The following is a 17,856-nucleotide window of genomic DNA, read 5'->3' as shown; positions in this document are numbered from 1 at the left end:
TTGTCCTAGACATTGTTCTTCTTACTGGCTCATGTTGATCTGATACAGTAACCTTAGAAGCATATATATTGGATACTTTATATTCATACACTATTAACTAGTATATGATTTAGGTGTTATAAATTAATTGATAAAAAGCTTTAAACACCCAATAATACAGACAAATCAGGCAGGAGACCCCCTGTATTTACTCGGCAGCCTCTCCTGTTAAGAAGTACATTGACCAGAAAAGGACAGGTAAGGCATTCTGCTTTAATTTACAGGTCAACCTGAATGATTTAAAAGTCTTAATTTCTTTATTTCCTTTGCCAGTTCATTGTGAAGGACTCTGTTGAAGAAAACATGACAAAAATACAAAAGAAGAAGCAGGACCTTGTGGCAAAAGCTTTTGGAGGCCAGCACACACATGAGAGAAACCAAGCAAGGATTGAGGAAATTAAGGCTTTGATGGAAATCTAGTCATCAGATGTGACCAACAGAATGTGGATATTGGGTTCAATGTTTTTGTTTGTCTGCATATATATATTTTCCTGTTTATGTGAAAGAAAAGAAAAAAAAACCCTTTATATTCACAGAATTGTTTAATTTTGTTAAATGAGAGCAGTGAAGCTTTATGGAAGTGATTTGTCCAATTTAAATAAGTGCATAGATGCATTTCTATCAATGTAACCACCTCCACCTCCAGATTTCACTTTGCATCTTAATACCCCCAAAAAATGCATTTTTAGCTCCAGAAACAGTTAAGTTACAAATGTGCATTTTAATCAATTAAATTCCTACCTTACTGAAATCACTTAATTCAAATAAGATGCAATGGCAAATTTCTCATGCTGCAGTTACCATTTTTCTCTTTACTTTTTCATAAGGGTTGTATTTCAGTTTGAGGCTTTCAAGAAAACCAGAATTTGCTCCTGCAGGACAGGAGGTTCAAGGTACATGCAATATGAAAATCTGTCCATTACTTAAATATCAGACATGGATACCTCCAAAATTGGAGAGGGAAAATAAATAGGTTGTGTTCTCTGGAAAGGAACAATCATGAATGAGCTTTTTTTTTTTTTTTTTTTTTTAAAGGAACAGTCCTTTATCAATGCCCAATTGTTTGCCTTCCAAAATGCTGCATTGCATAGACACGATCATAGGTTCCACCTCCCCCACATCTATCTGCAAGTTGAAGGAACATTTTAAAAGGTCTTAAATGAACAGGTTCTAGACTCTTGGAAATCACACTCCCCTACTTATGGCTGCAACATTTTAAGTTTTAATAAATACATTATTGATCAGTGTTCTCACATACTTAAATTCATTCTGGCGTTACTACCTGCATCTCCAGGTTAATGCCGAGGGGAGGGGGAAAGAGAAAACTGAAAACTAGAAGCATTTGTTTTTACACAAAGTAATCTATATACATACACATTTATAAAAGAGGTAAGGCTATTGGGTCAAATCAGTTCTAGAAGAGTGACCAATATTTATGTTCTATAGTAAGTCTCTATTCTGAAACTGATGGGTATAAAATTAAATCAAGGTTCCCTTCCATTTAGCAGAACCTAAAATAACCAACTTGAGCCCCTCTACAAACAAAGAGGCAGGGCAGGTGGAATTAATACAAATAAACAGGCTCACATCACTAGTTTTATTTTGCAGATAAAGTGCCATGGTACAGAAAACATGAAGGATTTCAATTATCCCAGTAGTGAACTTGAAATTACCTTCACACTTCAGAGCCAGTAGTATGCACAGGATTGAACTGCCTTTAACATTTCTAACATGGAGTGTTCCTGTGGTTGTAAGGGATCACAACAGTGTTCATGCATGAAACAGTTGGAAAGGTACAGCAACAGTCTCGGCCAGTCAGTGCAGCAGTCAAATGTTCTGTAAACAAGAAGTTAAGCTAAGGCAGCAACAGGGTCTGTCCCACTGGTCTTAAGGATTGGTGAGGGTTAGGGGGGAGGGGGCAACAGAAGAGAAACATCACCTAAAACAGTTACAGGAAAGCTAAGGGTTTTGTCGTTGTTTAAATGTCAAGTGCTGCTTCCTTTATAACTGCTCAGTAATAAACATGCAAAATATATACAAAGAGGTTCTAGAGAGTTCACATTGTCACTCAAGGTATCTTGGCATACCACATGTGTGGTTGGGGGAGTTGAAGGCCATTCTGTAAAACTTAAAATCGCCAACTTCAGAAACAGTTTTGGAAAAAAGTTTGAACTACATTTCATTATAAGTCACCTGACCAATCGTTATTGCAAGCCATTCAATATATAATTTAGCATACAGAGTTAGGAACAGTGGTCTCAGATACACTCTTAAAAGTGTTGTATTGCATTAAATAGGTCAAGGGGTAAGTCACATTAAGGCAACAGTCAAACTTGCGAATTGCTAAACTTTAGTGAAGTCTAATTTCCTGAATTGGTTATTTCTACATGGTCTTGCTTCAGTGGCATAGGTTTTTACCAAAGAGATTGCAGAAGTCAGACTTGCTACATTAAAAGGGTATTGGTTGGTTACTTTGATCAGGACTTTGCCTCTTTGCAAAAGAGAATCCTCTACCAGTAAATAGAATCGGGGAGAAAAGGGGAAGGGGACCAAAACAAAATGTCCACATTATATACATGTTCAACCTCTTTAAATGTCACTCAGCCAGTCAGTCCATAAGCAAAGAATATAGACTGTTCTGCATGTGCTTTAATACCCTTTTCAAATCAATCTGTACAACTGCAAAATCTTCTCGATCTTTTACTTTAGGAAGGAGTCCAGCTTTTTCTGTATATTATCAAAAGAGTCCTCTCCCATGTAGTCCGCTTGTCCCTGTTCCCACTTCTGCTTACGTTCCTCTGAGGTGATGGGAGGAGGAGGAGGAGGAGGCGGGGTTAAGTTAATGTGCATCACTCCCTCACTTATTTCATCCTGGGTGGATTGGGAGGCAGGGTGAGGGGAAAAAAAAAAAAAAAAAAAAAATTAACAATAGAAAATGAACACCATAGAATCTCATGCAGTGCAAGATTTTCACAATAAAAAGGGCATCACCTTAAAATATAATTCTTGCAATGATCAGTAATAAAGGGGCATGTGATCTAAATTTTAAAAGAAAAAAAAAAAAACATACAATTTGCTCTGATCATATGGTCACTTAACTACTTAGATTTATCTTGGTTATTAAATAAAAGGATTTTTTCCTTCCCACTTATATTCAGAAGACATTTAGAACACTGGGGGAGAACACTGGGGGAACCCCTTAAAAGCACCAATCTTACCATTAGAACAGAAAATGAACACAGGAGCAGAAAGAAGGGAAATAATAGCCAGAGTAGAGGCAGACCTAGATTAGAGTCCAGCATACCTCTGTACAGAAGCCACAAGAGAATGCCAGAGTATAGACCAAGCCTGAGAGCTGGAAGTTTATCAGATAAATGGGAAGATAAAGCAAGATGCAACATTACCAACCAACCATCTTTAAAACAAACCTTTCAACCTTTTATAATGTATACATTAAAAAAATAAAATAAACTACTTCAAAACCAGCCTTCTAAAAAAAAGCATAAGACTCTTGAAGGTCATTTGAACCTATAACAATTAACACTTGGACATTTCAGGACCATTTTCACTACCTTAAACCATGTGGTCATAGAACATACCAGTGTTCCAGGAAATTGTTTTGTGAAAACAAGCTAGATTGGCTCTTCATCTTGAAATTGGCCTATGGCAGCTTGTTGTTGGGCCAATGACAATGGTTTTGGAACTAAAGCTCGTTTTAAGTTTGCCTGGGATTACAGTACAAATTTGCATGCTTTAAAAATTATCCACCTATGGTGCTAGAACTCCTTCACATTATGGAATGCAGATTGTGCATGTAATGCTGTTCATACTGTCAACTTCTTTATTAACCATACAGAGGTGTGCCCATGTACTATCAACAGAAAATAAAATTGCATGTGCAGAACAGGGTGTGTGCATTCTATGTGCAATACTTGCAAGATCAAACAAATGTTGCAGAAGTGTGACTTGATCACAATGCAAGACAATAGCCCCCTAAAATTACTTGCGTTTTTATTAAAAGACTGGTACAAATACAGTAGAGATCAGATCTTTGAAGCAGCAGTGGAAGATTTCTCTAACTTCATCCTTAAAGATGTGATCAACACTTTTTTTTTTTTTGTACCTGCATTTAGCATGCTACATAAAGTCAGTATACAGAAACCAAGCAGCCTATACAGTTTTCAAAGAACAGTGGCAGGCAGCTTTCATATGCATTTTGAAAATTAATGAGAAGGAAACCAAGAACCTTACCGCTTTGCATCCAGTCTCGGATGGCTTTATTACACCCTGCTCTGTAAGCAGAGGGATGACAGAGGTGGAGAATATCTCCCACCACATGTTCAGGTAGTTCGGATGGAGTGTGGAAGACTCCTGGAAGTCACCTTGAACAGTTTTTGTCTTGGAGTCATAACTATAATTCCATGGCTTAACTTTACCCAGGAAATGGACCACCTTGGCATTGGCACCATACCTGTATAATAAAATTAGTATATATTAGTAAAAAACAAACTCATTCAAGTTTTCATGGACCTATAAATCAGTTAATCTGTCATTAACTCAGTTACATCTGCACCCTTTACATTTGGCAGAAAACACAAGGTGACATTAAGAGTAATGGGGGGGACTTAATGGTCAAAACCCCCGATTTATAACTAGAACTACAACAAACCAAAAAAAAAAAAGTCTGACTAGCTTGACTTTTTTTCTGAACAACCGAAATGTTCATGAATTAGCAATACATTGATAAAAGCAGAAACAAATGAAGTGTTCTGTAAATATTTTAACCAGATCGGTTCTGCTGAACATCATACGTTCAAAGATAGTGTTCATTGGTTTCCCCCTTGTAAATGTTTGCATGTTTTTATTAACATTACAATATGAATCCATAAAAGCTAGAATGTCCCACATACTTAGGCTGCAGTAATATCTTTACAACCAAGTCTTGCTTAAATCAATGAGAACTTAGTTTAAGATGTGAAAACTAGCAAATCCCACTCATCTCCATTACCAGAAAATAGGATGGCTGGGTCTTTGACCCCACCTAATGAACACTCCTGCCATGCATACACGTCTTTAAATAAATGGTTCTATTTTAAGCCAATGGCATCTCATCTGTGGAACCCATGGTGGATATCTAAGAACTGAAAGCAGGCTAGCATTGCGAATGCTTATGTTAGCTATTGCTCTAATCTCCAGTAACCTGATGTCATACCTTGGTATGACACATTCATGTGACCTTATACAAGTTCCTCAATTTGAACACATGGATAGAACCCCTATAGATTAGGATTATACATTTATGTGTTGAATAATGAACAATTTTAACAAAGGCCAAATAATTACACAGCAACTTACTGAACTACTATGTTAGATACAACTATGATAAGGCAGAAAATAAGGGTTTAATGTAGAGCAACAAAATCTGTAGGTTTTCTAAACCTACTTTACCAGCTTGGAATGTGTTACAAATCTGCAAGCTAAAGAAACCATATCAACAGACGGAACTGCTCAGTATTGTACATATACTTACTGCTTAAATGCTGGAAGGTAGGAGTAGATTGCGATGCTACTTAGGTTGTAAATAAAGGGAAGATGTTTGGATATGTCTGCAGTTGCCCAGTTGCTAAAAAAGCTGTTCAAAATCCCCTGGTCCCCTCCTGAAATAAATAAAAACACCCATCAACAGTTGTAACAGGCTTGGATTTAATGGTTCCAGATTAAGCAACAATAACTACAGGTCATTTCAAAACCTAGAATCCTATTACACTAATTGCAATTGGTTTAAGATATCAACTTAACCAGAATCCCATTACACTGGTAATGTTGTGAAATACACTTTCCAGGCAAGAAATTTCTATAAACTCTTAAAATAGAAAGGAAATTACATAGAAAGCCCTAGATAACTGATGAAATCTCAAAAGTACTGGAAGACTAGAAACATTTCAATTCAAGAAATCAGATGGGCTGGATATAGAAATTATGTAGAAATCAAGTTCTACATACAACCACATGAAGCACACTGACACCTACTGCTACTGCCCACATTTGATAGCTATACAGTATCACAAAATATTAAGGGGGATGTTAACATGCATTACCAGGTATAGATGCATGAAAGGGCCACCCCACCTTATGTAAATTAATGCTTTACCAACAAAACAAAAAAAGCATGAAACCACACATTTATAGATCAGACTAACACATAGTGAAAAGTGAAAGCTCAGTGAGACATACTTGCAACGCCCTGTGTGCTGCAATTACACTAGCTCAGTTTAGTTGGTGGAGCTGCCTAAAACCACCCTCCCTCACAAAAATAAAACCTCCTACTGATGTTTATCAGACAGGAAGCAAATCAGATAGTTTGGCACTAAAACCTGCATTACTACTGGATGAATGAGTCTTAGTGTTTAGCCAATCAGATGGAAAAATAATAGCCGCAGATCCTCAAAATTCTTTTCAGGCACACAACCGTATGCTTGCATTTCTATTTTAGAGCAAGAGATGCCTGACCACTCCACCAACCCCAGAATACAAACAAAAAAAGCAAGACAATAGACTTTGATGCTTTAGAACATTAAAAAATAATCTAAAATGCTTATGACCTCATAAGCAACAGACTAAGCAATTGCTTGCAACTTCCGGAATAGCCTCATCTGCAGAAGACCAGATGTGGCAGTTTGGGCATGTGTTGGCATTGTAACAGGTGGCTTACCAAGGTTAAAAACAAGGGGGGGAGGCATACATTGCTGAAGTTGAAAGGGGTCATCTATAAAGAGCATGTAAGCGGAGAACAAAATTAAGTCATGCTTTTCATACTGGATTACGAAAGGTGTTATTTTAAAAAGCCTTTGCTCGTCCCCACCATACTCATTTGAGAGACGGAGACACAGACATCCGCACTCGCTCCCTATGCAGTCTTATGGACGTTTTTTTTTTTTTTTCCCCCTCTCTCCTTAAACTGCATCGGAGAAAAAACAATTTAAAACAAAAAAATTGCAACATTAAATATTTACAAGTTCCATTTAGTCTAGTCTTAATACCTACTTAGTGGCATTGACAGTAGGGTTGTGACGAAGTTGCAATACGCACATGCATGAAGTCAGTCCCCTCATTCACTCAGTATGGTCCAGATGTTATTTTACAGAGAGAAGAGATGGTGGGATTGTTAGATAGAGCTATAACGCTTTGGGAGCGCAACAGACCAGAGCGCCGCTCTTTAAAATCCGTTAAGGCGGAACTCCTCCTCTGACACAGGGGTCTAGTGTTGCCGGCAGAGCGGCGCCACTTTCAAAACCAGGCTTCTCAAGTCAAAATATTTACAATTATTAATATATTAAAAACCTTTCCTTGCGAGGTGCATTTGTATGAAATCATGAGAATAAGTAACAAAGCCTGCTTATTAACGTACCAATTCATATAAAAAAACTGCGTGCAGCACCCACTCCTTTAAAAGCATAAGAAAGTTTACAAACAAGGAGGCCATTCAACCCATCGTGCTCATTTGGTGTCCATTAATAACTGATCCAAGGATCCTATCCAGTCTTTTTAAATTCTACAACTACACCACTGTTTATATATAAAAAGAACTGCAGCTTTTGCAAGGTGAATACTCATTAGGCAGAACAGGGTTTAACAGTCTAAGGAATGTAACAACCCTCTTAGGGGTCCTGCTGCTAGAGTTTAACATCCCAAAAATACCACAGTACACAGTGATTATCTTGACCACTGGTATTCACTGGCCTACTATAAAAGTAGAAACATTAAGATCTTAAATCTAAACTAAAAAGCCTAACTTTTTAAATGTAGTTTATGTACATATGTAGAGCCACACATTATGCCTAGAATCAAGTAGCTCATTCCCCAGCCCCCTGTCAACAGTAAAGGTTTACTCTTGGTGTTCTCATAAGGCAGTTTGTCATTAAGGAAAACCTGTTCCAGGCAGTCATTTGTTCAATGGCATTTTGCCACAGGGCATCACAAACTAAAAGCAGAAATATGACAAGTGTCCCAAAAGCATCATCCATTTGTATTCTCGAACCAAGGCAACTCATTCTAGTGAAATCCCTGGACTACAACCAGTTTAAAATAGGAACACTAACAGGGTCGGTTTTGTTGTACAAAAACCCTCTGGGGTTTGTTAATGTAAGCAGTTTTATAACTTTATATGGGTTTAAATCTGTTCATTTCTAAAGGATGATCAGACATCATGAAGAATGTACATCTGCTCCAAGTTTGTTTTGGCATAACTTGACCCCCCCTCCCCACCACTTCCTCCCTAGTAAGGCTTGCAATAACTAAGGAAAGGGTTTGCAATTTAGATGGTTTCAGCATATTTACTACAGACTGGCAGCATATAAATACAATCTTTATTTCTTTACAGGGGCACAGAAGAGTAAAAACTTGGTCAGTGTTCCAACACAAACTGCATGGAGAGTCCATCCAAACTGCCTATTTACAGCACTGATGGCCAGCTGTACCAATTAACATACCAATGGACCTCAAGAAGGGCAGCACTAGGCATCATTTTACACAAAATGTGGAAACAAAGGAGCATTAAGGGTTATGACTCCGCAGTAGGTGATTTTATTTTCAATAATGTATTAGAAATTAGGTTTGCTTACTTAGAGGAATAAAATATGGTCAGTGTTCAGCCAACACAAATGAAGATATCCAATATACATAAGTTTTTAGCAATTGCTCTCCCATAATTGCTTTTTTCTAATGCCTGTTCTACTAGTTGGTAAGAAAAGGGTTTTGGCATTGGAAATGCTTTCCTAGATTAAGGCTTACATTTTCTGCAAATGTGTTTATATTTGTAAGCTTGGACATATTAAAATGACCAAATGCAGGACAATGGTGCTCACCATGGGCTTTAAAAAGGCATTTTCCGATTTTAAACAGAAAAATGCAAGCCTTTTTTTTTTTTGTATCCTTTGCAAGTCACAGCTCACTGTAGGCACTAAAGGGTTGTGCATGGTGTGCAGCTGTTGTATTCCAATAAAGCTGATCACATGCAAGAAAGGAATGTGAAAAATGTCCTTAGAAATAGCATGGTCACTCATATTCCTTGGTCAAATCTACACAATTCCAGCACAAGAGCACCACCGCAACTGCTTCATTAACCACCGTGTACAGAGCACCCATGCAAGACTTTTACAAATGCCCAAGACCATCCAAGTGATTACTAAAAAGTCAGTCTGAGGGAAGAGATGGCCTCTTGTTTACTGCAAACATGTACACTGTGGGTAGGTGTTTGGACAGGACTCAAACTAGCATTCCCCAACACCCTAGAATAAAAAGGCACTACAAGCCCACAGCATGTATAGATTTTCATTTTGTCCAGTACCAGATTTAGTAGGCACTCCCAGGAATTCTCCTTTCCGACACGCCACCTCATGGAGCAGCACAAAGGCAAAGAAGCAGTTAAATATAAAGGTGACTCTGTAGAACATCTTAAAATAAAACTCCCTACTGAACAAGGGTGCAGTGAAAGGGCTTTTTGTTTAGAAACTCCCCATGGGGTTTTGGTTTATACATTTTATAGCCCCACGAAGCAGCACCATAGTGCCAACAGGACTGCAAAATAAATGGCCGTTTGGATTTTAAAAAGGCTTAGCTGGAAAGGGTTGTGATAATCTGCATTCCATGTTAGAAACTAATTATTAACTTCATTAACATGGATTTGGCTTTTATTTAAACACATTTCAGAGGTTGTTCTAGAGGACCAAAAGGCAAATTGAATAAAACAGGACAATCGAAGGGACCCATCACAAAATCTGCCAGATTGGATTCTACAAAAAGGGACCCCTCTGATGTCACCCTGAAGAGTCCCTTTTCCTTGTGGCTGAAATTGAGGGAAGGTACATCAGGACAGACATGTTTTATATCCAGGCACTACACTGAATTAAGGTTTTTTTTTTTTTTTTTTTTTTTTTTTAAATAGTAAAGCTTAAGTGTCAAAGCTGGTGTTGCCCGTTTATTTCAATAATATTTACTAAGTGAGTGGTCAAGATTAAACTAGTTTATTCCATTGGGAAATGCAAAAAGATTTAACCAATATTTCATAACCCTTTATAGCTTATTGGACACACAAAAATGTCACTTGTCAGAGGAGTAATAATGCATGACTTAACACATGCAGCCAGGGCTTAGCCAGACAAATTGAATGTTTTCAGTGTCTGCACTAAATGGTTCCCAAACAAAAAAAAAAAAAAAAAACACTAGCACTTAAATGTTCCATCAGGGTGAATTTTAAAAATTTTACCTTTTAAGGTTGAGGACTATCCTTAAGATAAGCTTGCGTTTATAAAACATTAACATGATTTTTCCCAGACTGAAAATGAAGTTCAAGAATAAACCCCCCCCCCCCCCAAAAAAAAAAAAAAAAAACTTACCGTCAAAGCTTCCCTTCTCAGTGCAGAACTTTATGAGTTTTTCATACGTTTCATTGGAAGGACTAAAGACAAATACTCCTGAATTGAAACAGTCAGGCCAGCCTGGGTCTGGAGCTGCAGACAACTCTTTCCGTTCAAACAGCTCATCAATATTTGACAAAACCTGAGGAATCAAAATGTAATGCAAATAAATACAAAAATACCTACCCCCACAGAAGTATGCAGTTAAATTTCAAAGTTACAAGGTCACATCCCCCCTAATTCATACACCATTAATTACACTAGAATTAGATATTAATTACCATACATCTTGACCATATTACTTCCCAAGTTATACAAGCATGCAATTCCCCAGTTAAATTTACAGGCAGGGGATCATGCCAAAAGTCTATTCATTCATATTTTATACAGTTCTATATATTGGCAAGATCTAAGTGAAAAATTCAGACCTCAAAGCACTAGCTGGCAGGCAACCCAGTTATTGTACATTTAAACTGATCAAGTGCATTTGTCCAAAAAAATATGCATTATTATAAAAACAAAAAGAAACTAACCAGTGTGTCTGCATCCATAAAAATACACTTAGAGTACTGTGTCAATGTCCAGCAATGGAGTTTAGTCAACGTGACACCCAGCTCTGGCCTTTGCATCAGAGTCAAATGTGCCGAATCTTTACTGTCTAGCACGTCCACCTGCATAACTTCATCAAATACCTTCTGAAGCACTGTCCTGAAACAAATACAAAAAAATAGTTAAAAATACACAAAAGGGGGGATAGTTTTCCCATCTTAAAACTTTTATATGAAAAATAACTCTCCACAAGTCTCAATGTTCAGAATTGTACTTAACCAGATGCCCAAAGTGCATTCTAGATCAGTGAATAGCTTTTATATCATTCATATCATTATATCAATCATTCAAATTAACATGGGGTTTCTGTACATTAGTGCATTACAGTTTAATATGCAAAATGTCAAATCCCCAAGGACACTGTACCTCATCGACTGGGAGACCTGAGGAGTTATCAGCACCACCAGTTGTCTTGACGTTTTATGGTTCCTCAATGACACGCCAAGCACCAGGGCTCCTTTGCCATAGATGTCATTTGTGGCTAAAGTTACAAAGGCCTGATCTGTGGATCAAAAATGTAGGCATTGGATACAGTAAGACAATTTTGCATTTACTTTATATTTTAACTCTCCTCTTTAGGCTATAATACAGAGTAGTTACATTTTAAGATTCCGATTTTCTCTCTGAACAGGGCCTTGACATGTAACCAACATTGAAGAACACTTGATCAAAACAGGGATTAGGTTCCCTTCAGCCACAACTATTCTGAAAGCATTTACTTTTCCAGAAGTGTTGATTAATATTTCAGATCTGCACAGATCCTTGCATTTAAATTTGTATAAAAGGAGTAAATACCTTCAGTGCACTCTGAATGCAAACCAAAATATTGAATATTACATTTCAGACACGTAAAAGTACAATGCAAGATCTGTCAGAAACCATTTCTCTCAACCATTTAACTTTTTATTATTGCAGTCATACCCTATGGAGAGAAGTTCATGCAAGGTTACTGCCTGATGCAAAGAGAAGGAAGGAAGGGGGGTGAAGAAAACACACATACCAAACAACTGCAGACATTTTTCATGAACATTTACATTAATTGCATTAGATGACCTGTAATTTGCAATTATCATGGTTTTCAGTAAAAGAAAGCACTTTGGATACTGCAGCAAGTATGAACCTTACTTAGTTTACCGATAAAGCCTCACCTCAGTATTTTGAGGAAACAGACATTTACACTCTTACAGGGAGGGAGCAACCAAAAACAGCATGATTAACCCTTCTTCAGAAGTTTGCTCGATTAAAATAAAACCCAAGTCCCCCATGATTAAACCCATTTAGCATGTTAAAGGGGCTAAAGTAGTTTGGAAACTGTTCTTCCAAACCATAGCTTGCATCTCCAACTGTATGCAAAAACAGACTTGTACCAAATGGAAACCATTTAAAAAAACATGAACCATCATATCAGATGGGGACAGGACAACCTATGCCTTCTATTACAAAACAATCTTTGCATGTTTGGTGCCATGTCAGAAAAGCCAAAACAAAGGCAAGTTGCACCAACTTCAAGTAGTATGCCTATAATTTTGAAATATACAAATCCAATATTAAGCTTATTACATTCAAGATTTAATTGAAATAGTAGTAGCACACATTCAAAATGCTATGATCTGCCCGTCTTCACTCAGAGCTGCCCGTTTCTCAAACCTACAATGCAAATGTCAGTGAAGCACATCCTGCAGCCTTCAGAGACTTAAGAGATGACTAAGGATACCACCTGCATAAATCCAAGCATTCATACAGAGAACCACACACACACCAAAAAAGTTTTAGGCAGGTGTGAAAAAATGCTGTAAAGTAAGAATGCTTTCAAAAATAGACATGTTAATAGATTATATTTATCAATTAACTAAATGCACAGTGAGTGAACAGAAGAAAAACCTACATCATATCAATATTTGGTGTGACCACCCTTTGCCTTCAAAACAGCATCAATTCTTCTAGGTACACTTGCACACAGTTTTTGAAGGAACTCAGCAGGTCTTGGAGACTAACCACAGTTCTTCTGTGGATTTAGGCAGCCTCAGTTGCTTCTCTCTCTTCATATAATCCCAGACAGACTCGATGTTGAGATCAGGGCTCTGTGGGGGCCATACTAGGGCTGGGCGGTATACCGGTATTAATTTAAGGACCAGTTTGGACTTTTACTACACCTTTATATCTGTATTTTAAAGTTTTGAATAATGTACTATTTACTGCGTCATTGAGTTATAGCATTCAGCTTCCAATAAACTGGATCGTGTTCGCGTGTCCCACAACTTTTGACATGAGACGCATCTGATCAAAAAACGCCGATAGTGTCCGTGTAACGCAAGTTTCCAAAGATCTGCGCAGATCTGCACAGCTGCACCAATGGGATAGGTTGGATCCTCAAGAATGTGACCACCTTTCTTCACAAACCCTGCTGAAACATAAAAATAATATCATCCAATTACATTTTAAAAAATAGAATTGCCAATCATTTAAGTAACAACTTAATTGTGCATCATAGATTTACATTCAATTTAAAATAACTGATGTAATTATTTAATAAAGCATTGACAAGTGTCGATCTAGAATTCTAGATCTATGGATTTGACAGTGCTTCATTGTGTAATGAAAGTTGACATTCACCTCCCCTAACAACGGGGGAAGTAGTTTTCATTCAACTGAACTCAGTCTTGATTTCTGCATAATCTTCTGTCTCACAGCCACAGCTCGCCTCCCGCAGCAACTTCTCAGAGCTGTGCTGCGCTGTGCGATTCTGCGCAGATTTCTGTAGGCGGGGCTTAGTGGCGTCACTCAGAAACAATGCAGTAACACGCATCTCTGAGTCTCTGCGCAGATCTGCGCTTCTCAGCTCGACCCTTGTTCTGGAATTAATGCGCCTCAGCCAAATATCGAAAATAAATTCCATGTGTATTACGTGTTGACATGAACAAACAAACGTGATCAATGCACAATCAATGAAGACGAGATGGAGGAGAATAGTGTGGGTGAAACTTCACAGCAAAGTGACCCCAGTGAATCTGTCCCGAATAAAGGGGCGTTGTCGTTAGTGTGGGCATGATTTGGTTTCAAGACAACTGACACAGAACAGGGAAACGTAATTCAATGTCAGTTGTGTCCTATTTTTACTTTATGAACAGTATAAAATGGCCATTAAAAAATACCGTCATAAATGTGACAAATACCACAATATTGTATTTTGGCCATATCACCCAGCCCTAAGCCATACCATCACTTCCAGGACTCCTTGTTCTTCTTTACACTGAAGATAGCTCTTAATGACTGTCGCCGTATGTTTGGGGTTGTGGTCATGCAGCAGAATAAATTCGGGGCCAATCAGATGCCTCCCTGGTGGAATTGCATGATGGATAAGTATATGCCTGTACTTCTCAGCATTGAGGAGACCATTAATTCTGACCAAATCCCCAACTCCATTTGCAGAAATGCAGCCCCAAACATCAGTCCAGAGCACCTGCTGCCATTTTTCGGCACCCCAGTTCCTGCGTTTTCGTGCATAGTCGAGTCGCTTGGCCTTGTTGCCACATCGGAGGTATGGCTTTTTGGCCGCAAGTCTTCCATGAAGGCCACTTCTGACCAGACTACTCCAGACACTAGATGGGTGTACCAGGGTCCCACTGTTTTCTGCCAATTCTGAGCTGATGGCACTGCTGGGCATCTTCCGATAGCAAAGGGAAGTAAGCATGATGGGTCTTTCATCTGCTGCAGTAAGTTTCCTTGGCCGACCACGGAGTCTGTTCACTCACTTTGCAGTTAGTTAATTGATAAATATAATCTATTAACATGTCTTTCTGAAAGCATTCTTACTTTAGTGTTTTCACACCTGTCTAAAACTTTTGCACAGCACTGTGTGTATGTATACATTATATATATGTATATTATATATACATACATACATACATACATATACACACAGACACTACCATGTGTCTCTATCTGAAGGCACAATAAAATCCTGTAAATAGAAGAAAAATAAATTCTTATCAAGCTTTGAAGAAAAGATCACTTAAGTCTAAAATGAGAAACTTGAGTTTACTTTAAAGTATGCATTTTCTGCTTTGATAAAATTGTAAATTAATAAGAAAAAACATGCACTTTTGTGAAAGGGTGATAAAACATGTGTGGGAGGGTTGCTTCTGGAAAGAATTCAGAACATTAGATTTTCTTGAAACTTTTTTTTGTCATTCTCCTAGTTTGTGAGTAGAGGTGTACAATTCATCTTAAATGTAGGCTCGTAGAAAGACTTCAGGATACTAGGCTATAGAGGTGCAACTAATACCGAGTTTCATACATTTTCTAATCCCATCAAAACCAGAAAGTACACTAGTACTCAGTGACAGCCTCACGCACGATATAAAGTTTCTTAAAACTGCAACCTACAGTAAGTATTAAAAAAAATACGATCTCGTTTGACCGTTTGTATGATGAAATGCATGTCTTTGTTCCAAAGTTGCCTTTTAGAGAATACGAATTATTGAATCACTGAACAACGTGAGAAACACCTTTTTAAGTCACTGCCAACAAACATGCACAAACACAAATGATAAGCAGGGTGTAACGAAATCTCATGCACCAAAGGTAAAAGCTAACAAGATGTAGGAGTTACCAAGACAAGTGCAGATTAAAAGCAGTAATAAATAAAGGCCAGTATTGTGAATTAGTGGTCAGGGCTCTGGACTCTGGTGCGGATCCCAGATGGGGGACACTGCTGTTGTACCCTTGAACAAGGTACTTGCCCAGCTGTATAAATCAGTAAAATGAATTGCAGCTCTGAGTAATAAAAAGCAAATCAAAATTAAGTGATCAGCTGTCAATATCTGGAAGCGTAATGCCACTGCCACGGCTGTTGTGCGAGGTTATCTAAATGCATGTCCGCTATACTAATTACGTAGGCTACATTTCGTTGCAGATGCCTACCCCCTTTGCATGGACCTCCGACAGACCTGCAGATGTAGGGAAATGTCATGGTTAGTTAAACGTGAAGAATAACTAGCAAGACCCAACTAATCGCGACAGGGGCCGGTGTCGGTGATGTACGTAGCAAATGCAGAAGGCTGGAGGGAGGCGTACGTGCTGCAGTTTCAATCAGAGGTGACGAAACGACAGAAAAGTAACATTTCCGTTTTATTTATTTTCAATGCTTTATACTTCGGCATTTTTAACAGACAACAGACGGCATATTTGTGCACATTTTACAGAAGTACGCTACAGGTATCGTTGGACAATGGCATATTCCCCATTTTAAATCGGTATGAAACAGACATTATACAACCTCTACAGATCTTGGCTGTGGAGGTCTTACCCCACTCGAGTCTAGGCCCACGCCTCCTTGTGCAAGCGCACATCCAGGAAGAAAAGCTTGCGCTACGGCATCATTAGGTTCATGGATTAAGAGGACGAACGGGTTTCTAAACGCGATCGTTTTTCACAGGTTTGTTTTAAATTTTAATTGCGGGAAACATTTATTCTACTTCAGCCGAACCTCACCAGGAATTAAAACTGCGTGGAGTTACAACTTCATCACAGCATGTCGACCGAAACAAGAATCAACAATGAACGAAAAGCTACATCGTGTCTACAGACGTGTGCACCTACCTGTCATGGTTCGTTTGGAGTCAAAGCTACTTTGTAGCCCAGACGCAGGAGCAAGTAGACTTTATTCTGGTCAGAAACAGACTAATACTTCAGCAGTAGGTTTATAGTAGGAGGCAGGACCATTTTTATATACTCCCTTGTCATGTGATCAGTGGTCACTGAGAGCACACCCCCCAATGCAATGATACTTACAGGATTCATAGATACATGCGTGATGAACATATACTTATGAGACATACATAGCATTGTGCTTCTTTCAATTTAAATGTATAAAAAGCATTTTTTATTAAACAGTAAATACATACATTTGTATAAATGCATGAGTGTGACATCTGGTTTTCCGACATGATATTTACAAGGTCATGTTAATCGTGTTTGCTGCTCTGCCACTCTATAATGCTGTTATTTTTCACTTTCTTCAACTTCGCTTTTCAATCCGACACAAATTGCATTGCAAAATACCGGAGAGGTTCTCCACGTTCTTATTAGTATCCAAACAATTGCAGATATCTATAACTAATCATGTGCAATGTATATTTTGCTTGATGCGTAGCTTGTGATGTTTGGTTTGAAACAAAAAGTCGTATTCCATTTTCATCTTAGTTTTAATGGTGCCATCCAGTGACCAGAAACAAAAATACACAAAGTACACTGGACTACTTGTACTTGTATTATTTTTATTATTACTGGATCAGTTACCCTGGCTCAATTACAATCAATTAAATACTACTACTACTACTACTACTACTACTACTACTACTACTACTACTACTACTAATAATAATAATAATAATAATAATAATAATAATATAATGTTCGATGATCTGGATTTAATATGAATAGTTTTTACACAATATAAATACATAATCATATCAGAATGCATCAAGTTAAATGTTACATAACTAGAATCCTTGCTTTGTTTTGCTTTAATAGAGGGATTTCGATTGAAGTTTTAAATAATGAATATGTCTTAAATGCACTCAAGGCTTAAAGAGTTCCTTCCAGATAAAAAAACATGTTTCCTGAACTGTGCTCTCATACATTAGCAGAGGGAGAGTGCTTAGTCCTTCTCTGGACTATGTCAACAGGGGAACTGCCTACTGTCAATTATCTCTAAGAGGAATATTTTCACACATATTTGGCAGGTACATTCTGGACAGATAATTAGAGTTTGTTTTTAAAACCCATCCTG

At 37.9% G+C, this 17,856-nt stretch overlaps 2 protein-coding genes across 5 annotated transcripts in view; one reads left to right on the top strand and one right to left on the bottom strand.

Annotated features, from left to right (window-relative positions):
- Positions 1 to 9,953, top strand: part of hltf (helicase-like transcription factor) — a 31,611-nt gene extending 21,658 nt beyond the window's left edge. For 2 of the 3 annotated variants that reach the window (XM_066708890.1, XM_066708891.1), the window contains one exon: positions 313 to 2,975. In XM_066708890.1, the coding sequence (XP_066564987.1) occupies positions 313 to 459 (147 nt within the window). In that variant the 3' untranslated portion in view covers positions 460 to 2,975. Of the gene's footprint in view, positions 1 to 312; positions 2,976 to 8,419; positions 8,613 to 9,747 lie in introns of those variants that run through there. The other variant, XR_010817394.1, reaches the window with a different exon arrangement.
- On the bottom strand, positions 1,623 to 16,819 carry gyg1a (glycogenin 1a). Of its 2 annotated transcripts, XM_066708894.1 has the most exons (8): positions 16,665 to 16,819; positions 11,430 to 11,565; positions 10,988 to 11,162; positions 10,434 to 10,596; positions 5,570 to 5,696; positions 4,291 to 4,510; positions 3,344 to 3,394; positions 1,623 to 2,910 (listed from the first exon to the last, which is right to left on the bottom strand). In XM_066708894.1, exons 1-8 carry the CDS (start codon positions 16,669 to 16,671, stop codon positions 2,740 to 2,742), a joined length of 1,050 nt encoding a protein of 349 aa, XP_066564991.1. In that variant the 5' UTR covers positions 16,672 to 16,819; the 3' UTR covers positions 1,623 to 2,739. The 2 variants fall into 2 exon arrangements, with proteins under 2 accessions (XP_066564991.1, XP_066564992.1); XM_066708895.1 differs by lacking the exon at positions 3,344 to 3,394 and having other exon boundaries at positions 16,665 to 16,818.
- Between the last annotated feature and the right edge of the window lie 1,037 nt (positions 16,820 to 17,856).

This window comes from Amia ocellicauda, chromosome 7 (genome assembly GCF_036373705.1).
Source record: "Amia ocellicauda isolate fAmiCal2 chromosome 7, fAmiCal2.hap1, whole genome shotgun sequence".
Taxonomy (NCBI): domain Eukaryota; kingdom Metazoa; phylum Chordata; class Actinopteri; order Amiiformes; family Amiidae; genus Amia; species Amia ocellicauda.
This window is presented reverse-complemented; position numbering and strand designations above follow the sequence as displayed.